We start from the raw sequence: 22,761 nt of genomic DNA, 5'->3' as shown, positions 1-22,761 counted from the left end.
AACCAAAACACTATATCAGAGGTTTCATCTCGTTGTTAGTTTTCCCCGTCACCACAAAACCTACCTATTTCTGACACTTGTAAACTGAACTTGATAAACACCTAAACTTAACTGAACTTCATTTTTTTAAAATAGAACTTTTCTGGAAAAACAAAAGCAGGATGCTATTTTTCTAAACAGTTTATAAACTACACAGAAGCTTTTGTTCCTTGAATGTGATACTTTTGGAAAAGCAGAACTATCCATTTCCCAAACTGCTCCCTTCTAAAGAGTCTACATTCTGCTTCAAAAGAAATGCTGCTCTGACTCAAAGACCTTGACTTAACAGTGGAGTGAAAGAGTGCTACCACAGTGAAACTTATGTTTCTAATTCTACCAGCGAGTGTTATTGCTCTCATACATGTCCAACATTGGAGTGTTAAGAGTCTGATATGTTCTTATTGGTGAAGAGCTGTTTTGACTATCATCAAGCATCTGAATATTGAGTGTTTCTGATCCTTACCACTGTCCTATACCTTACATGGTGTTTACAGTGAAATAGGACCCATGTTGTTGGCACTCTGTGAGCTTATTATTCGATTCCTAAGAACTCACATGAAGTGAGCAAATGAGATAGAAACATGGCATTACTGATTATACTGATTATCTGCTTTGTGATTATTCTTGCTTCTTCTCAGCCTTGCCAGACCCCTGATGACTTTGTGACTGCCACTTCTCCAGGACATATCATGATTGGAGGTTTGTTTGCCATTCATGAAAAAATGCTGTCCTCAGATGACTATCCCAGACGACCCGAAATCCAGAAGTGTGTTGGGTGAGTAAAACCTCACAGAGTACATTTAGATTTCAAGACTATACCGGGAGACTGTATCATGTAAATGTTTACTTGTATTAACATCTAAATTGTTTTAATAAAATTTAAACTCACGTATCTTGCAATTACATATAGTTAATCTTGGTTACTTTAAGGAAGTAAATCCTTCCTTAAAAGAGAGATAAATCAGCACTATATGTATGGTCAACTTCCAAGAGCAGAGGCAATTAATGCTTTACATTAATATGTTTATTTGGATTTTGCCTAAAAAAAAAATCCATGAAGTCACTTGAGAAAACCAATAAGACACTGTGGCCTGTCCACCACAAGCATACATAGCACATTAATATTTCTACCACCCACAACATGCATTTTGTTATAAACATGGATCTCTTGTTTAATTATTCGTTAAAAATAGACTACATTTAAAATTTTTCTCTACACTAACATTTCTGTCAACACTGTCTTCATTTCATTCTTGAAATAATCTAATTCTTTCATAAATTAAGACCCAATCTCAACTGAAACTATTCCTTCTTCTTTGATGAACGCTTTACATTGTGAAAGCTCAACTATATAAAAGACATTTGGCACAGTGTAATATGGAATAGTAAAGCTGGGTGGGGTGTGTTACAAATAGATTTTCTTCAAGGAGAGTAGGATATTTGAATTCTAATTTCAGTTTGGGGACAAACTAATTCTGTAAATTTAGGTAAATCACTTAAACTCTGAGTTCCAGTATCCAGTGTTCTCATCTACAAAGTAAGGGCCTGGATAACCTCTAAGGACACAGGCAGCATCAGCTTCTGTTGCTATGGCAATGTGATCCCCATCGTTTCTTCTAGCTCTAAAATCCTGATTTCTATCTTGATGTTTTTATATGTAAACTTAATCTTCTCTTTTCTCCTCCCTTTTTTTCTCTCTTTATCAAAAAGTATTTACCAAGCCCTCTAAGAATGCTTTCAGATAAAATGGGATCTCATGTCACACTGAGATTCCTTCCTGGCATTCTCTCCAGAAGTTAGGCACATTGAGCTACTGTCATCATAACTGCTGATTATCAGGAATACCAGGAAATACCCAAAAATAATTAATGAAGATTTTCAGAGAGCTAAGCTGGCACCCAAACAATGACTACAAATTTGAGGCGCACAACCGTAGGCCAACTACTAACGATGGAAAATAGTAAAGAATCATTTGATCTAATAACCAAATTTATTCTTTAAAAAAATCACTGAATTGAACATCCTTTCATCTTACTGTTGGTCACTGAAAGAAATAGTATTCACTCAACATTAAACAACCATTTATTAAGTGCCGACATTACCTAGGCCCAATTCTAACCACTGGGAAACTGAGGTGAATTTACCAACGAGGTTCAGACTGTCATGGAGCTAACATGTGGGAAACTCTGAAAATATTATACATTTTAAATAGCAGACAATTCATCACTTTAACCTTTCCTCTTCCTTGCTTCTTTCTTTAAATTAAAAACTTAATGCTGATTTGTCAAACTTCACATTTAGATAGTCCACAATGGCAAATACTATTACTCAAATTGTTTTATTTATCATAACTCAATTCGTTAAAAGGAAACATTAGCATATCAAAACACTGAATAATAATACCTCCTTTTATTCATTTAAAAAAACACTTATTCACCCCTTACTATGTATTAGGCACTGTTTGTAACCTTTTGTAAACATGGTGGATGAAATAAACTTGACAGTAAATCAGTAATCAAACAACTCAGTGCTCTGGGATTATCACAAATCAAGAAGTCAACTGGAAAAGCTTTCCAAAAGAAGAATTATCTATGTGTTGGAACTAAAATAGTGCACTTTACCTAGGAGAAGGCTATTGGGTTTTTCCCAGAGCATATTTATATGCAATTTTTAAGAGTCTTATTAATCTGGTTTTCAACCACAGCAGATTAGAATCAGAAAATTTAAAAACGGATTTGTGAGTCTAAAAAGGAGGTACTTGGATGGCAATAAAATACTGACATTGAGCGACAAAAAGGAACAAAAACCAGACACATCTTCATACTGCAGAAGGCTAAATCGAGTAATCAAAATGATCCCCAACTTCATTAAGAAATGGTTAAATCTTGTTCCATAGACTGTATTTGAGAAAGTGTGGGTTCCTAGGTACCCTCTAAAGTCTCCATGAGAAATTGTTTTTAAATAAATAAAGTTTAGATCCATCAAGAAGTAAGCTTCACTGATCCAGAAATTGTCTATTATAAGGCAGAGATGTGGATAAAATGAGATATCATCACGTGTGGAGAAGAGTTATGTTCTGATTTCAAAAAATACTTGTTTCTCAACAGCTTTGACATATCAATCTTTCTTCATACTCTTGCCATGATACACAGCATTGAGATGATCAATAATTCAACACTCTTATCTGGAGTCAAACTGGGGTATGAAATCTATGACACTTGTACTGATGTCACAGTGACAATGGCAGCTGCTCTGAGGTTTCTTTCTAAGTTCAACTGCTCCAGAGAAATCGTGGAGTTAAAGTGTGACTATTCCAGCTACATGCCAAGGGTTAAGGCTGTCATAGGTGCTGGCTACTCAGAAATAACCATGGCTGTCTCCAGGATGTTGAATTTGCAGCTCATGCCACAGGTAGGTTCTGTTATACATCCGTATGTTGGTTTTGATTATATTCTTTATTATGAACAGATCAGGGTAACCTGGGAGACTAGTTAGGCAGTTGCCTTTACTTTAACCTTTCATTCTCTTCTGTCAAAGAAAGGATGTGCCCTATCATAGACCACAGAGTGGACAAAGCACTAAGGGTGTAGACACCCCTCAATTTGTCAGGTCTAGTTTCTGGCAATTTTCAGCATGATTTGGATAAGACACAAACTTCTGAGCACCTCAACTGCCTTGTTTCTGGAGTAACAATCAGTCAGATGCTATGAAGAAAAGAGAAGAGAATGAAGGGTAAGGGGGTATGGAGGTCAAGGAAGACTTCTTGAGAAAGTGACGTTTAGCCTGAACTTGAATGAGAAGGGACAGCCAAGGTAAGATGGGGGAGAGGAGAAGAGTAGCTAGACCAAGAAAACAGCAAGCGCAACATTGAAATGTCCAAAGAATAACAAAAGGTCATCATGGCTGGATCAGTTTAAGCAGAAAGGAGCATAGTAAGAGATGCACTTGGAGAGACAGGCAAAGGCTGGCTCATGTAGCATCTTGTTAGCTGTGGTATGGTTTGCAATTTTTTCTGAGTATGATAGAAATGCTTTGAGCAGAGACTGTGGAAATGCATACCTCCTGTAAGGCCAACCAATAACCAAGAAGTAAGTAAAAACATCTCTGAAAGACCAAAACAGATATTAGAGAACCCTGCACTAAGTGCTCGCACATTCCTCAGAGTCCAGCAATTTCCCTTGGCTTTCATTTTGAGCCTACTCATCTTCATATCACATCACCCTGTAACTTGTGAGGTCACTGCTTTTTAAGCTCAAGGAAGATTAAAAGCCAAAAGTTAGAAAGGAAAAAGGCTTATAGTCAGATTATCAAGAAATGACCATCTGATAGTAGTTAATAGAGGGTAAGGGGGTGGGGAGAGGGTGAAAGGGGTAAAGAGGCACATTTGAACAGTGACAGATGGCAACCAGACTTTTGATGGTGAATATGATGTAGACAACACAGAAGTTGAAATATAATGATGTACACATGAAATTTATGTAATGTTTTAAACTAATGTTACCTCAATAAAAAAGGGAAAAAAAGAAATGACCACGTGATAGAAATGAACAGATAGAAAAAATATGTAATATAATAAATGTGTATAAGAATACAAAATATACACTTATATACAAAATATATACTTTCTGGAGCTAGAGTAAATAAACGCATATATTTATGAAAGCCTCTGAGAGTTCCATTATATTATAGCCTAGTGACGTTGGTAATGCAAACTATAAGTCCAAAATGACAAAATGAAAGAATTATTCCCCCAAACATCTCAGAGATAAGGCTTTGGCTCAAAATTTCTAGACTATGTATAATGTGAGTCAGGTGATAAGAAAAGTAGACTATTTGTAACAATGATTGTTTAATGTAAAATGTAATTGCCATGATAGACAACACAAAGGAAAGGAGACTTCCACGGGTAACGCTGATTTTGCAGAAGCGCAGCTCTCACAATGTTGGTGAGTGTAGCAGTGTCACGTGCTGGGAAAGGAACTAAGCTTTAGTGAATGTCCACCATGTGCTAATATCCGTTTAAACTTTCTCTTTTAATCTTCACAAGAATCCTATCACTTCACAGGTAAAGGAAAGTGAACTAACTTTCCCAAATTTATTGAAGTCAGGATTCTAAGTTTGTCTGACTCCAAAGCCTATTGTCTTTGCACCATACCATGAGGCTGCAAATTGTAAAAAAAAAAAAAAAAAAAAAAAAAAAAAAAATTCACCTTGGAAGGCAATAATTCTCCCTAGAATAAAATCACCAAAGCAGTAAATCAGGTACAACTTTGCACATGTTAGGTAGGACTCCCAAAATGTTGCTGCTTATTTGACTAGATCAGGGGACAAAAAAAGCATAGCCTGCAGACCAAATGTGACTCTCAAACTCTTGAGCTGTGGAGCTAAGAATGATTTTTACATTTTTTAAAGGTTGTAACAAAAAGACCCCAATATATATATTATATATGTCAGAGAGCATATGTGACCAACAAAGCTTAAAATATTTTTTATCTGGTCCTTTACAGAAAAGGTTTGCTGACCTCTAGACTAGAGGATTATTTGACTGGATGATTTATTTTACCTAGAATAAAAATCACCACCAGCTGCATTTTTCTTGTATTTATTTCTAAATATTTAGATAATATCCACAATCGGTCCTGGCCTGAGAGATAAGACAGATATAAATGGATATAGAAGTGCGATAGAGATAAAAGTTAGAGCCTGAACCCTTCAAGGGCTTATACTATGCATAACTTAAAGTGATTAGAGAGCAATGACTCTAGGCAGTCACCACATACCAAATATCATGATTTAAGCTATTTGCAAAGTAGGAGTTCATTGAAAGGGAAGGATGGAAAGGACTAGAGAATTTAGGAAAAGGTTATGGAAACTCACAGAAATCAGAGAGGAAAATCTACATGAACAGCCACCTGGAGTTCATCAACACTGTAACTAAAAGATTCTGTCAATTTCCAGGTGAGTTATGAATCAACTGCAGAAATCCTAAGCGACAAAATTCGCTTCCCTTCATTTTTACGGACTGTGCCCAGTGACTTCTACCAAACTAAAGCAATGGTCCATCTAATTCAGAAATCTGGATGGAACTGGATTGGCATCATAACCACAGATGATGACTACGGACGATTGGCTCTCAACACTTTTGCAATCCAGACCGCGGCAAATAATGTGTGCATAGCCTTCAAAGAAGTTATCCCAGCCTTCCTCTCAGATAACACCATCGAAGTCAGGATCAATCAGGCACTTGAGAAAATCATAGCAGAAGCCCAGGTTAATGTCATTGTGGTATTTCTGAGGCAATTCCATGTTTTCAATCTCTTCAATAAAGCCATTGAAAGGAATGTAAATAAGACCTGGATTGCTAGCGATATTTGGTCAACTGCCACCAAGATCACCACCATTCCTAACATTAAAAGGATTGGCAAAATTGTGGGGTTTACCTTTACAAGAGGGAATATGTCCTCTTTCCATTCCTTTCTACAAAATCTGCATTTATTTCCCAGTGATAATAACAAGCCCTTAAATGAATACGCCATGCTCTTGTCTGCCTGTGCTCATGTCAAGGACAGTGATTTGAGTCAATGCATTTCCAACCATTCTCAGGGGACTTTGACCTACAAGGCTAACAAGGATATAGAAAGGAACTTCTCTCTGAGAAATGACTTCCTGTGGGATTACACTGAGCCAGGATTTGTTCACAGTATTCAGCTCGCAGTGTTTGCCCTTGGTTATGCAGTTCAGGATCTGTGCCAAGCTCAAGATTGTCAGAACCCTAACGCCTTTCAACCATGGGAGGTACTAACTCACACAACCGAGAACATCCCCCTACCATCATTTCCTCCATTTCCTTCCCTGCTTTAATTTGCAAACAGTTAAATTAACTGCTCTTAATCGTATTCCTTTTAGAAGCAGACACCTTCAGTTTTTGAATAACCTCCCTTTGTACCATTAGCTCTTTGTTCTTGAGGATGAGACTTGTTATGTTACCTTTACCTCCTACTCTGACTCACCAAAGTTATGTTCTTCTGTTGTCCAAGAAGATTCTGGTGATAGTGTTATTTTCCTTGAGTTTATGGATTTGTATCTGATCTTGCAGTTTTTCAGTGCTTCCTATGAATTGCCTCTTTTAATGCTCTTAACAAACACAAGACCAGGCATGTTTAACGATCCTTTTTATTATTACTAAATATTATAGATGAGGAAACTAAAGCTAGGAAGCACCAGAAATATGACTTCAGTCTCAGTCTTCTGATTCCGTGCCCTTTGCTTCTCATGATGTCTCTGATGGTTTATAGTCCCAAAGCCTCCAGTTATGACTCTTACTTAAGGCCGTCTCCCTAGGACTCCAGTCTGGTTCCAATGGAATGGAATTGGAACATTCCAACATTCATTGGAATGTTATTAGGTCAATCAGGGTAATTCCTATGATATCTCAGGTTTACATGCACCACTAATTGTAAAAGAAGTCTTTCCCTTTCCTCTCTTTGATTAGTTTGAGAAGTTCAAATTAAAGTGTAATGCGGCCCTAGTTAGTGAAAAATTTCCATTTCGCTTTTTAAATGCCCATGAACAAGGTATTTAAAAGTAAATTGTTGCTTCATATGATGAAAAATTTTACTCATTAGAAACAAATTTCTCAATAATGTGTATTCAAAGACAAATTGCAACGTCTTGAGGCAGAACCATGTTCCAAAATACATTTATTTTAAATTCCTAAGGAAAAAGAAGGTGAAAGGGAGTAAGACCCAATTCTTCTGATCATATAAATAAGTATTCAGGACAGGCTATTTCTACTTTTGTTGTTTTTACTTTAAACACCCACCAACACAAGCTCCAAGCTCTGAGCTGACAAACTTACATTTGGGTAGATAATGTGATGGTCATAGAGTGTTTCAAATTGCTCATTTTAAAACTAGTTTGCACCTTGTAAACACAAGGCCAAAAACATAATGAAGAGATAAGACTAGAGATTAGGATCTTTTTTAAATTAAAACTCTCTTTTTTTAAAAAAAATGTTATATGCTTAATAGTTTTAAGATGCCTATTTGAAAGCATACTCTTTGTAAACCTTCAATGAAGGATTGGTAAAACTAAAAATTAAGTGGACCACCGTAATGAAACTACTACATGGAATTTTAGGAATGAGAGATTGAGAAGGAGTAATGGAGAGAAAATAGACAACCATAGAGACAGACAGGATAAAGAGGGGGGGACACAAAGAGGCTCAAAAGAAAAGAGAAATACAAACCGCAGGAGCGATTTATCTACTAAAGATCTGGGAAAGTATTTTAAATCAGGAATAAGTCTCAAACATTCTGAGGAAAAGAGTTAAGAAAGCATAATTCAAGTAGCGTCTTCTAAAAGTTTTATTTAAACACTAGAAGCCTGAGGTCGTTCTTTACGGCCCTGGGAGCCTGTTTATCTAGAAACATAGAAACAGATAGGCAAGGAGGAATAGGGGAGTGACTTGCTCCTTTGATCTCCATGTGAGTGAGCTGCATCTGTGCCAGATTCAGTAGCACAAATAATGCAAACAACTGTCTTTTTATGAAGAAATCTCCGTAGACACTAAACTTAAAAGATCAGCAAGATTTCGGGGAACTAATCCAAGGTGCGTTTCTAAAGATTATTTTGTACCCTGGCAAAATTCACCATTATTTGAATGATAGTTTCTGAATAATTTTAGATTCAAATAACTTTAAAGGGTTTTTCCCCCCAGTATTTGAGGATAGTCTTTACTTTGGCTCTGTATTTGTTTACATCTGTGAGTGGTATTCAGGGACAGCACAGTCATGTTTGTTTTACTTCAACAGATTTTTAATGTTTCTCAGATGCGTGCAAGGATACCACCTCTCTGTTGTGACTAGTTATTTTGGTTTTCTCTTCTTTGTTTTCCTTCACTTCTGATGATGTACAAGGTAGTAAGTGATGTGCGTGAGATGAGAGAATGTTTAATAGTCAAACTTGTATTCATATGTTTATTTAGAAAATATTTATAGGATGTCTCAATGTTCCAGGCATTGCATTGAGTGCTAAAAATATTATAGAGAACAAGACAGTTCTTTCCCTAAAGGAGTCTAGTAGAGTACACAATCAAACAATTAAGGAGCTGATTACAATACAGGATGATACATCGCGGTGTTTCTTATAAACACAAGATGGCAGAGCCGCACGTAATAGAGGCAACTAATTCAGTACTAGCAATTCAGAGCACATTCTCCAAGGATCACGATATCTCCAGTGAATGTGATGGATGGGTAGGAGTTAGCCAGGGCAGAAATATTCCACCAAAGTCTCAGAAGGAAGAGAAAGCATGGTATCTTCAGGGAGCAGAAAATCATGCCATAGAACTAGAGACTTTTGTGGAAACTACTGGAAAATGAGACTGGCGGGACTAGTGAAGAATCCATCATTAGGGCCTTGTTGATCAGAGCATCTCAAACTTTGATGTGCAGTTGAATTGCCTTGGGATTTTACTATCACACAGATGCTAATTCAGTAGTCCCAAGGGGGACCTGAAAGTCTGCACTTCTAAAAGCCTCTCAGGTGATGCTGATACTGCTGGTACAGGGACTATCCTTGAAACAGAAAGTCTGCAAACCATATTTAAAGATTTGGACTTGGTAGAGCAAAGAGGAGCCAATTAAAGATACTTTTACACAAGAGAGGAATGTGATCTGCTTTCCATTGTGGAAATAGTATTCCCACTGTCATGTGTGTTGATTAGAGGGACACAGGACCAGAGGGAGAAAGGTGAGTTTGGTAATACAGGCATAAGAAAAGGATGCTTTGTACTACAGCTGTGACAATGAGGATGGAGAAACATACACATGGATATTTAAGAGGAAGTATGAGGAACATTAGGAGTGAGATCGGGTGTAAAGGATGATAGAGAGAAGCAAAGACGTTGCAAACAATTCAAAAATTTGGGCAACTGGTGCCATTTATTGAAATGGAAGCACAGAGAAAAGTGAGTCCTGGTAGGGAGAGGAAATATTAAGCATTCCATTTTGGAGATGTTGAGTTTGAAGAACTTATGAGACATCCTAGTGTAGCAATGATGATTGAATATTAGTCCAAAAGTCAGAGGAGACATGTTCCAAGAAGAAAGTGATTTTGGAGTGGTAAGGAAAATAACTCCTCAAACATTTTAAGGCCTACTGTACTAGGCACTAACATAGATGATTTCTAATCGTTATAATATTATGGTAGGTCCACAGGGCTCATATTCTTTACACTTCATCCTAAAGAAGTGACAAGAGGAAGGGTTACTGGTGACTGAGACATAGCAGTTTAGAGATGGAGGGGGCCTCAGCAATAAGGGTCTGGCCTATGGTCACCCAAATAGTTAGCAGTGAAACTGCCCCAGCTTTAGTCCAGTGGGCTTTCTACTACACCCTGGAAAACTTCACAAAAGAAAAAGACATAGGTTGGGCACCAGACAGAGATGCAAGGCTGCTTCCTCTGCTGTTCTCTAATTTACTCACAAAGATACCTCTTTTCCCAAGCACAGCTTACTTGTGGAGATAGAGCGGACATCAGAGAAGCTATGGAAATGGAAGACAGCATCAATCACAACACCTTAATTGGTGTGGCCCCCTTGCCTTTTGTTCTCAAATACAGGTCATTACCGAACAGAAGTGGATAATACAATAATGGAAATGCAAATCCTACTCTCTAAATTTTGTAGTGTCAATTACAGTGAATTTCAGAGTCTCAGTGAAAAACAAATAATTGATGGGAAAAGCATTTAATAGCTTAATAACTGGAATGTTAGTGTTCAAAATTTGCCTTAATCGGGAGCAAATGTTCTGTCACATTTAACAAGTAATGAATTCACTGTTTTATTTGCCTCCACCCTCTTTCCTGTAAGAACAAGCATAGAATTGTGCTAGTTTATTTACATCATATAATGTTATCATTATGTACAGAACATATATGTGTCAGAACTTTACCCTGTAAAACCTAATTAAATGCAGGAAAAAAAACAGGTGGAAATTATAGTTCAAATGCAAGAGTGGAAGAGGATATGTTTCCTCTTACGTGTGTATATTGCTTAAGGAAGGAACAGAAGAAAAATCAATACACAGGCAGAGGTGAGAACATTAACGGTAGGCTCTTACTTATTCTTTTATTTTTGTTCCCTCCATTTTTATCTTCCAGGCAATTACTAGAATAAGATTTTGTTGGTTAATTTCACCATGTTAGTTCTGATATCCTGCTTCTTTAATGTAATACTAATTAATTGACATTCATTAAAGGAACTATGAAATCTGTAGGGATGTATAATAAAATCAATACACACACTTAGAGACTTAGCTGAAGTGACATTTGGTCATTGACATGACTATTGTAGCTATTATATTTACTTTAAAATATAGCTTGATTTACTTATGTTCTGTTGAACAAAAAAAATTAAAGGAAAGAAACTTTCATAAAAGATTAACTGAGAAGGAATAGAATAAGAATAATTCTATTCAAGTAGAACAATTTGTAACTCATTCCATAGATTTTGCACCCAACAAAGCTGCACAGTATCGTACATTTAGATAATGAGTGGGCCTGATGCATTCAGAGAGGGCATTTACTTAGCCATGATTATATATCAAGTTAATGGTGGAGCCAGAATTGCAACCTGTTTTCCTCCCTCCTGGCCCAGTGTTCTTCCTCTGCAGTGCAAGCTCAATATGGCTGCCTTATTGTCAGTTAAACGTTTCCTGTCCCAGCTGTACTGCATACAAGTTCTCACTGTACAGTTGGGTAACAAGTAACTTTTCATGGCAATTCTTTCCTCTCAAGTTAAAAAAAATCATTTTATGAATTAAATTGAAAACAGATTTTAGAAGTCGCTTTACTATGCACTCAATCACTGAAACTTGAAAACCATTGGAGATAATAAGATCCATATCTTCCACCAAATGAGTAACAAAGTAGGGACTTAGAGGGCAGGTGCTAGAAGCTACCTTACTTACGCCCATCAACTAAACTTCTCTGGAGAGGACGCTCCTCAGTACATGCCCAGGAGCAGGGTGCTGCTGTTATTGGACTGTCTCCCAGGTTTGTAGATCTGTCCCATCAGTTTTCATTTTGAGGATGGCAAGTATGACAACTATTGGCTTAGATTACCCACTCAGACTTGGCCAAGGACCTGGGCCAATTGCGACTCTAGAAAAAAAGGATGAATTTTCCTGCATTCTGTGGCTCCAGATGGCACATTGATGATTGCTTTTGAGTCAGAAGGAAAAAATAGCAGGAGATCTTGAATTAATATATTGTTAGATGGAATGGAAAGATCTCATAATGAAAGTCAAGATGCTTGTCCTCAGATAAGTTCCTTCACCCTTGCTGGGCATCCTCATCTAAGAAGAAGGGAAGCTGATCCTTGCTCAGCTTGCTTCACTGAGTTGTTACTGAGTAAAATGATATCACAGATTTGAGTATTAGCAATAACATATGAATGTCAGGTGACATTATTAGTTGATAGACAGAGCATTTTTAATTATCTGCACAATATACCCATTAGCTAATAATAGGTATTAACAGATATTAATCTAACCTTTATTAATTCTTACTCTGTGCCAAATCCTGGGCTAAACTCTTTACATGCATAATTACATTTAATCCTCACAATAATCCTATAGGGTAGGTTTCATTTACCTCATTTTACAGATGAGTAAACTGAGGCCTAGAAAGAAATTGTAACTGTCAAGATCACATTACTAATGAGATATGCAGCCAGAATTAGAGCCTTGACATCTGCCCCAGAGAACCCATTCTGAAATCTACAATGTGGAAAAATGAAGATACTCAGATTTTAATTTTACAGGCTAGAGAAACTACCATCCATAAACATTAATTTGATTTCTCAAATTCACATAGCAAGACTTTGGCAGAAATGAGGTTAGAATTCTCAAATTGTTGCCAGGTAGTTAAAGAACCTTCTCAACTAGTTACCACACTCACTGATCCAGAATGTCCTTTTTCTAATCTTTAAGTGATATTCCTTGTAAGGCAGTGTTATAACTACATTACTGGGTACGCTTAGAATATTTCTATTAGTGTTTGTTTCTGTGTTTATGTTTTATAGTTACTTGATGTACTGAAAAATGTGACATTCACTGATGGAGGTAATTCATTTCATTTTGATGCCCATGGGGATATGAATACTGGATATGATGTTGTGCTCTGGAAGGAGATCAATGGCCACATGACTATCACCAGGTTGGCACAATATGACCTGAAGAATGGTGTCTTCATCATCACAGACCAAGAAGCAAAAAACGAGTTCAGAAATCTCAAGGTAATTTTGCTGTAGGCTGCTTTGTAGCATTCAAATCAATTGGTAACTCAACTGCAAAAGTCCTTGACCCCACCAGGACCTCTAGTCATTCTAAGGCCTGTTCACTGTCTCCAACTTCTCTCCTTAAATGCCATGATCAACTTGTTTATTGATCCCTTGTACACACTCTCAATTCCCTCCCCCTCTCTCTCCCTTCCTCATATTCATTCAAAGTGTAATCCTGGTTAAATTCAACTCTCTGTCTAATCAATATAGATCCCGTGTCGCTGAACTTGGCAAAAAATAAATAAATAAATAAAACAAAAACAAAAAACACCTTGCTGACTGTTCTCATTTTAAATTCATGCCCTCAAACCTCGAGTAGGCCCTTAATGCTGCTGGACAATTGGACTATTCCTTTAGTCCATTAACTTGCCACCTTCCTAGATGGCTGTTTTATGCTTTCTCTTCTCTCCTCTGACTCCAACACATCTTCCTCATCTTCTCTTTCAGTTGACCCTGCTTCCTATTCCACTAACAAAACTGAAACAATCAGGGTTTCCCTGCCACCATATCTGTGCCCATATCCCTGCCTTCCATCTGGCTCTGCGGATGGACTGTCTGTGGTCCTAGACAAGGTCAGTTCCTCCACTTGTCCTCTGGATCCCAACCACTTTCACTTACTCAAGGATGTTGCTCTGGCAATTCTCCAGTTCTTCCTGCATCCTCAAGCATTTTCTCTTCTGCGTTATTTAAATGATGATACAAATATGCTGTTATTCTTCCCACCTTAAAAAAAAAGAAACTCCATTGACCACCCCACACGTGCACATCCCCCTCCATATACGGCCCATTCCTCTATTTCTCTTTACAGCAAAACTCCTTGAAAAAGTTGAATATATTCACTGATCCCAACTTCTCTCCTCCAAGAATTCTTTTGAACTCTTTCCAGTGCATCAAAATTCTTTCTGTCTAGTTCACCAATGTTAATGAATCCAAACAACATCTTACTTCACTCACAGGCTAATTAATCTTCCCTCCATGAAATGTTCTCTTTATTTGTTTCCACAATACCACACTCCCTTGACTTTCTTCCTCCATCTCTGGCCACTGCTTCTCAGTCTCCTTTCCTGGTTCCTTGTCATTCCCACTGCCTATAAATGTTGATGTGCCCAGAGCTCGGAACGGCTCCTCTTTTTTTGTCTGCACTTTTCCTTAGCGATTTCATCCAGGCTCGTGACTTTAAAAAAACGTCATTATATGGAAGGCAGATGACTCCTAGATTTTTATCTTCTGGATTTCAACCTAAATAAATATACAACCCCTTACTTGACATCTCTACCTGGGTGTCTAATAGCTTAACTGATTAGTTCCAAAACTGAGTTCCCAAACCTACCTCTATCTCAATAAATAAGAACTCCCTTCTCCTAGTTGCTTATGGAAAAACCCAGTGGGATCCTTGTCACTTCTCTTTCTGTCATGCTCCACATCCCATCGAAGTTTTACTTTCAAAATGGGTCCAGATTCTGACCACTTTTGTCCTCTACTCTATTGCTGCCACTCCACTCCAAGCAACAATCACCTCTCACCCAGATTAAGACAGTGGGTTTCCAATTGCTCTCTGCCTCCGCTCTTACCTACTTCAGTCTGTTCTTAAAGCAGCAGCCAGAGTAACCCTGTAAAATATAACAGTCTGCTCAGAATCCTCCCTACATCCTATTTCTCTCAGAGTAAAGCCAATGTCTTTAACAACCTTCCATGACCTGCCACCAGTCCCCCGACCTCATCTCCTACCACCTTCCCCTTACCCTCTCCTTCCTCCTACCCCACAGGCCTTCTCACTCTTCCATATACGCCTTCCTTTCTCTTAGCTCAAGGCCTTGCACCTGCTGTTTCCTTCCCCTGTAATAATCTTCTCTCACGTCCAGGTGGTTCACTTTCTCACTTCCTTTCTGTCTTTCTTAAAACATCCCCATCTCAGGGAGGCCTTCCTCAGTCACCTTATTCAAAATTTCAATGTCAACCTAACACTTATTATGCACCCTCCTGTCTTTATTTTTCTCCTTAGCATTTATTGCTACCTAGCATTCTGTACATTTTGCTTATCTTTGTCTTATTTATTGTCAACCTTGTTAACTAGAACTGAAGGTCTATGAGAGTATGGATTTTTTGTCTTTTGTTGCCTGCTATGGCTCCAACAATTACAAAACTTCCTGGCATATAATAGGCACTCAAAATATACGTGTTGAATGAAGGAATGAATATATTAATGCTTTAAGCCACTCTCTTAGTTCTCATTTTCCCTGTGATGTTTCAGTAAAGCAAGATACTTTTCCCTTGAAAAATAGAAGTGTAGCCATCCTTCTGTGTTCCCAAACTTTTGCCATCTTTGTTATCATCACCACTATCCTCACAACCACATTGTGAACCCAGCACTCTGCTAAACACTGTAACTCAACTGGGTCTCTTAAACCATGCTGTGACTCATTTTTTTATTGAATACAGAGAGGATTCTCTATTATTTATCGTTACCAAGACTTACCTCCAGACTTTGTAGGAGAGACACCAATGAGGGGGAGGTGATAGGAAGAAAAATAACTGATAGGGCTTTTAGAGACTAAGTGGAAGGGGCTGACCACCATGAAAAGTGGGACAAGTCTTCCTTTTTGGTGGAAACACCCATAAATACTTCAAGAAGTTTGTAGATACCAACAGTATCTGAGATCAACTATGTCAGACTTCAAGATTTGCTTATCAATATGCAGGCTCGTTGGGGTATCAACATTTCTGGTAAGTCATCAAAACTCATAGTCCAGTAGCTGGCCCGATGGCTGAGTGGTTAAGTTCATGTGCTCAGCTTTGGTGGCCTAGGGTCCCAATTCAGATCCTGTGCACAGACCAACACACAGCTCATCAAGCCATGCTGTGGCGGCATCCCACATAGAAGAACTAGAATGACTTACAACTAGGATATACAACTATGTACTCGGCCTTTGGGGAGAAAAAACAAAACAAAAAACAAAAAAAGAAAAGAGAAAGAGTGGCAACAGATGTTAGCTCAAGGCCAATCTTTCTCACCAAAAAAAAAAAAGCATACCTTAAAAAAAACCACACTCATAGGCCAAAACATCAGGTAACCCTAAATCTGTTGCTGTTCCAAAGTTATCAATCCTAGACATTAGAATGTCTTTACTACCTCTTGATGTGTGGGGAGAGAAGAGACAGTGTTTCTGGGAAGAAAGGTTTCACTTTATTCCCCTAATGATGTCCAGTTAAATCCTTTTTTGTCCTCTGAGCACCCTCCAAGAGTGTGGATACTTCCAATTAAAAGTTTGCCCTGGGGAATCCACAAGGCAGATATCCTGCCAGCTCAAAACCCAGGTCAGCAACAACCGTGTTGAAAACAAGAAAGCCAGTGCTTGTGGACACAGGGCTACTGAATCTTGGCTGCTTTTCTCTCTCAGCCAGTTCATTTTCATCTTCTAGAGGAAAGACTGGTTAGCTTAGTACTTTGACTATGTTCCAGGCTCAGGAATAGCTATTAAGAGAATTGAGAAGAAAGTCTCACTTACTCATTCTGGTTTGGCTTCCCAAGGACAAAAGAAAGACGATAACAGATTATCTCACAAGACGTGCCATGAGAAAGGGACTATGAATGGAAAAAATAACACAGCTGAAGTGCAAAGAATTATTAGCTAGATTGAAAACAGAGGGTTCCGTGAAAATAGAATGCTACATGTGATTTACATTGGGACGTGCAGAATTATGATCTAAATTCTCAGGATGATTTTGTCTTTTTGACTCATACTTTAATAGTTTTGAATTCAAAATTTTCCACTGTTTTGTTTTTTAAGATTAGACTGGACATGGTCTTTGGACAGCATTATTAATAACCTTCTTCTAAAGAATATAAAAGTCCAAGAATATATTATTTTCTTATATGGTTGAACTCTTCATACAGCACATGATTGGAAATTCCTAAGCCATCATTTCCTTCTTTAGCTCCACCACTACACATTTCTCCCTCTGCTAGGGGCTTTTTGAAAGAGCTAATTTCCCTTATTTCCTTACAGAAGTTATTAATGTGACAAAAGCTGTACTCTTCCTAAAACAGTTTCACCATCTGAAATATTTTCTATTTTTTAAACATGTTCACATTTCTCCAGATGACAAAAAATTCTAATATACTATGGAAAGAAAGATCAAAATACAAAATTAGTTAAGATCAATCTTTTAAAAAATCCATTTGGGATTTCTTTCCATTTTTCAGCAAATTCAATCTAAATGCTCCAAGGAATGCAGTCCTGGGCAAATGAAGAAAACTACAAAAAGTCAACATATCTGCTGCTATGAATGTGTGGACTGTCCTGAAAATCACTACAGTAATCAGACAGGTAATTGCAGTCACTACGACAGGTACAGTGACCCACCCTATGGTCCTTACCATTCCTTTTAGGCTGATTTTTTTTACATGAATTCTTTTGGCTTAGTTTTTCATTTGGGAAAAAAAAAATGCATCTCATGCCCTTGCTAGACTAAATTCCTGTAAGATTTCATTTTATCTTTGAATTTTCTCTATTATATCAGCAGATGCACAACCAATACATAATAGAGAGAGAAAAGGAACTTGACTTCCAGGGGATGATGTCATCCCCCACAACTGGACTTCTTCTCCGGCACCTCTTAAAACAATGCGAGTTCTCTGTCAATTTTTGTCCATGTGTCCCCTACACAGATTTGCATGACTTGTAATTGGGGCACAATAACCATAAATAAATAAATACTGCATTAACTAATCTGAGCATGTTAGAAACTCAGAGGTGTGTACACCCTGGAGATCTCATTATTCCTACCAATAGGCAACAGTGAAGCCTAAAGAGAAAGAATCTTCCTTGAGACAAGGGGATGAACTACTGACAGAGATAAGATGTTACTAATTGATTGTTTGCCAAACCTGTCTATAACAATTTGATGAGATCAGAGCAAAATATACAAATTAAAGAACAAGAGTGAGGTCAGCAGCCTTTGGAGCCCTAAAAGGAGCTGTCTGCACTATCCCAGGAGCTAAGCCTACTTTAAAAACATCATATTCCCTTGTTTATTGCAGCATTCCTATTCATCTTATATAAAAGCTGAGAATCCCGGAGCTGGAATAGTTCCCAAATGCTTATTCTTTTTCCTTATTAGCTCCAAGAGAGAAGTATCGCAATGTAAACATTCCAATATCCATGTTCTGTCATTACCTCACAAAAATGCCACTTATCTCAACCCGAGATGGACTGTGCTGTCTAAATAACTAGGTGATTTGGAGGGAGAGCAAATTTTCCAGGCTATGTGGTATCTAGCACCTGTCTGCCAAGTGGGATAAACAAAAACACCAAGAGAGTATGGAGCATTCATTTCCCATAAAGATGTACAAGAGTCCTTCAAGATACAATCTGGGTTGTCTTTGATAACCAGAGTAAGTTGCTTCCAAGAACAAGTATAGGAGACCGAGGGCAACCTTGGAGGAAAAGCAAGGATTTAAGGCACTCTGAAAGGACATCATCTCCTATTCTCTGTGATTCCAGGACACAGCCCTTGTACATAGACAAGGTCAATAAATGTTCTCTGAACTAATGAAATGGTAGGTACCAGCAGCAGTAGGTAAGGGGAGGACAGAAAAGAATGGGTATTTGTAGGGAAGCAGAGTTTGGAAAGAGGAGGAGGCTGGAAAGCTAATGAAGTCTATAAACAGAAACACCATTTGACTTTCAGGTGAATGAAGAAGTGACCACGGGGCCTGTATAAAGTTGAATGGGCTTTGCGGAGTGTAATCAGATGGATGCCCAGAGAGAGGCTTTTTGGAAGTAATTAGGACCCCATCTATAGGGGGTGAAAACAGGGAGCAAATGCAATCACACTCCCAGAGACACCACTCTGGTATCAACTATTTATGCCACCCTGCAGTCAGAATCAGCATAAATCAGGGCCAGCCCCATGGCCGAGTGGTTAAGTTCATGCACTCCACTTCGGCAGCCCAGGGTTTCCGGATAGGATCCTGGGTGCGGACCTGGCACCACTCATCATGCCATGCTGAGGTGGTGTCCCACATAGCCCAACCAGAAGGACCTACAACTAGAATATACAACTATGTACTTAGGGGGGGGCGGGGTTTGGGGGAGAAGAAGAAGAAGAAACAACAACAAAAAGAAGATTTGCAACAGATGTTAGCTCAGGTGCCAATCTTTAAAAAAAAATCCTTATTAAAAAAAAAGTCAACATAAATCATTTTCAAGCTTATCACTGCCTGTGTGAGTGGCTCAATTATACTAAACTCCTGGGTGGATAAATAGACTTTAATTCTTCATCAACTGTCATTGATAACTATCTTGTGTTATCTCACTTTTAGGAAGCTTTTAGGGTGACACAACCATATTGTCTCTGCTTTTAAAAGAATTGCAGCCTTATTTATAACAGCAGCCCCCGTCATATTGAGTGCCTACTGTGAGCAACGCTCCCTGCAAAGCATTTTATATTTATTATCTCACTGAGTGCCGCACTCCAATAAGGCAGAGTCTTTTTAAAAAATTTTTTAAAGAGATTTGGAAATAGGCTCAGAAAGTTCAATTGGTTTGTTCAAGATTACGGGAATCGTTAAGTGATAGAGAAAGGGACTTGAAATATGTCTGATTCCATGGCCCCTTTTCTTAACAGAGTCCCTGAACTGCCACCAGCAAGTTCACAAGAGGCTAGCATCTATCCTGAGTATATTAATTTCCTAAAGACTTGCAGCTTGACTGAAAATTCTCTTTTTCTCTCTTCCCCTCTTCCTCTTCCCTCACCTTCACCCTTTCTCTCTCACCTTCTTTGGGTTCTGTGCATGCTTTATTTTAATAAGTAACCAATGTGACAATTATCTATATCCGTTTTCTAGTCAGGACTATTACGAGAAGGAGTCTCATTTGTAGCATTGTGGACAATCGCCTGGTTTAAATGTTTGCAATAACTGAATCTCCTCTGTCTTTTAGATATGGATCACTGCCTTTTATGCAACAACGAAACTCACTGGGCCCCAGTAAGGAGCACCGTGTGCTTTGAAAAGGAAGTGGAGTATCTCAGCTGGAATGACTCCTTGGCTATCCTGCTCATGGCCCTCTCTCTTCTGGGAATCATGTTTGTTCTGGCCATTGGCATAATATTTACAAGAAACCTGAACACACCCGTTGTGAAATCATCCGGGGGGTTGACAGTCTGCTATGTGATCCTTCTCTGTCATTTCCTCAACTTTGCCAACACGGGCTTTTTTGTTGGAGAACCACAGGATTTCACGTGTAAAACCAGGCAGACACTGTTTGGTGTGAGCTTTACTCTCTGCATCTCCTGCATTTTGATGAAGTCTCTGAAAATTTTGCTAGCCTTCAGCTTCGATCCCAAGTTGCAGAACTTTTTGAAGTGCCTCTATAAACCTATCCCCATCATCTTCACTTGCACGGGTATCCAGGTTGTCATTTGCACACTCTGGGTAATTTTAGCAGCACCTACTGTGGAAGAGAATGTCTCCTTGCCCAGAGTCATTATCCTGGAATGTGAGGAGGGATCTGTCCTCGCATTTGGCACCATGTTGGGCTATATTGCCATCTTGGCCTTTATCTGCTTCATATTTGCCTTCAAAGGCAGGAAATTACCTGAGAATTACAATGAAGCCAAATTCATAACATTCGGCATGCTCATTTACTTCATAGCTTGGATCATATTCATCCCTGTCTATGCTACCACATTTGGCAAATATTTGCCAGCTGTCGAGATTATTGTTATTTTGATATCTAACTATGGGATCCTGTGTTGTATGTTCTTCCCCAAATGCTATGTTATTCTTTGTAAGCAAGAGACTAACACAAAATCTGCCTTTCTCAAGATGATTTACAGTTACTCTTCCCACAGTGCAGGTAGCCTTGCTATGAGTCATGTTTCACTGGACTCCACCAACAGCAATATCCCAATGACCAATCCCAGCCCTGGTGGCAAGTCTGCAGCCTGGCAGAAAAGCAAAGATCTTGAGGAGCAAGTGTTTGGACGCATTTGTAGAGAAAATGCTACAAGTATATCTAAAACTTTGCCTCGGAAAAGAATTTCAAGTATATGAATAAGTCCTTAAGAGATGGCACATTCCGGAAGAAAATGTTTCTAGGGTCTTAGCGTTTAAAATGTGCACTTACTTTCTGAGCAAATATATCCTATGTGTTTCTTCACTGCCTCTATCTTCACCCAATTTTGGTAGAACACTCCCTCTGTCCAACCACCTGCTTAACAAAGAAAATAGAGCCATCAGCTTGAAACTCCATCCATTCCCACCTTCTATTTGCCTCCATCTTTATCTCCTTCCTCTTAGGCACATAGGGAAAGGTATCTCTTCTATTCAAAATTAGCCCATAATGTATCATCCTTGCCCCATCCTCTACCACCTCTTCTCAAACCTCTTTGTGTGGGTTCTCCTTCTGTATTGAGCATCTTTACCTTCCCACCTCCACTGCTTAGTTCAGTTGAACAAGCATTTGAGCAGTTACCATGTGCCAGGTGATGTGCTAAATACAAATTTACAAGAAGGATCAAGACATCATTTCTGACCTCAAGGAGCTCAAAATCCAAGGGAAGGCAGTCATGTATAGACGTCTTCAATTCAGGTGGGAAATTCTATGATTGTAATGTGCATAAGGCACTATAACAGTGTAGTTAAGTGGCACTTAGTCATCCTGGGGATCTTGGGAGGGTTTCAAAAAAGGCTAAGTAAAAGGTATGATGTTTATGAAAGACGAATAAGAGTGAGCTTAATCAAAGAAAGTACAGAAAGCTGTTCCAGATAAAAGGGGCAAGCAGAAGAGGTGGCAGAAAGTGTGTCGAGAAGGTGTATTCAGGGAAGTACAGTTATTTTGGGATTAGTAGACAGAAGTCCTCTTTTATACGTAGAGGTTAGGTCATGAATGAATGCCTCAGACTGAAATTCTTTTTTAAGGAGCTTAGGTCTTTATCTTGTGGGCAGAGGGTGGCCAAAAAATGTCTGGCAAAAAGGTAATAGGTTCAAAATCCCATTTTAAGAAGCTCACTCTGATACGGGGTGGAGGATGGAGTCTCTCTGAGAAAGAATTAGGATCTATACTAGGAAATAGAAGGGAGGATATGTATATGTATTCAAGCTATATAGAAGGTGGTCATTTATCTGAAGTAGTTGGTGAAGGATGAGTTATAGGCTTCTGGTTTGATTTATTGAGAAGTGACACAAATACAGGAGGATGACAGGTTTAGAGTAGAAGATGGAATATTGAATTTGAGGTGACTGGAGTAATTTCAAGACGTATCAAGCATTCATATGTATATAAGGGGGTAAGTCAGGGCTGGTGATACGGATTTGGATGTCACAGTCACATCACCCTCATCCTTATAAAGCAGAGAAACATACAAAATAA

At 38.5% G+C, this 22,761-nt stretch overlaps 1 protein-coding gene across 3 annotated transcripts; it reads left to right on the top strand.

The window, feature by feature from the left end:
- The first annotated feature begins 620 nt into the window (after positions 1-620).
- On the top strand, positions 621-21,680 carry GPRC6A (G protein-coupled receptor class C group 6 member A). Of its 3 annotated transcripts, none has more exons than XM_008517975.2 (6): positions 621-814; positions 3,147-3,450; positions 5,998-6,309; positions 13,127-13,339; positions 17,589-17,712; positions 20,329-21,680. In XM_008517975.2, exons 1-6 carry the CDS (start codon positions 621-623, stop codon positions 21,441-21,443), a joined length of 2,262 nt encoding a protein of 753 aa, XP_008516197.2. In that variant the 3' UTR covers positions 21,444-21,680. The 3 variants fall into 3 exon arrangements, with proteins under 3 accessions (XP_008516197.2, XP_008516180.2, XP_008516188.2); XM_008517958.2 differs by having other exon boundaries at positions 5,998-6,834; XM_008517966.2 differs by lacking the exon at positions 13,127-13,339 and having other exon boundaries at positions 5,998-6,834.
- Positions 21,681-22,761: the final 1,081 nt, after the last annotated feature.

This window comes from Equus przewalskii, chromosome 9 (assembly GCF_037783145.1).
Source record: "Equus przewalskii isolate Varuska chromosome 9, EquPr2, whole genome shotgun sequence".
In the NCBI taxonomy this organism is placed as follows: domain Eukaryota; kingdom Metazoa; phylum Chordata; class Mammalia; order Perissodactyla; family Equidae; genus Equus; species Equus przewalskii.
This window is presented reverse-complemented; position numbering and strand designations above follow the sequence as displayed.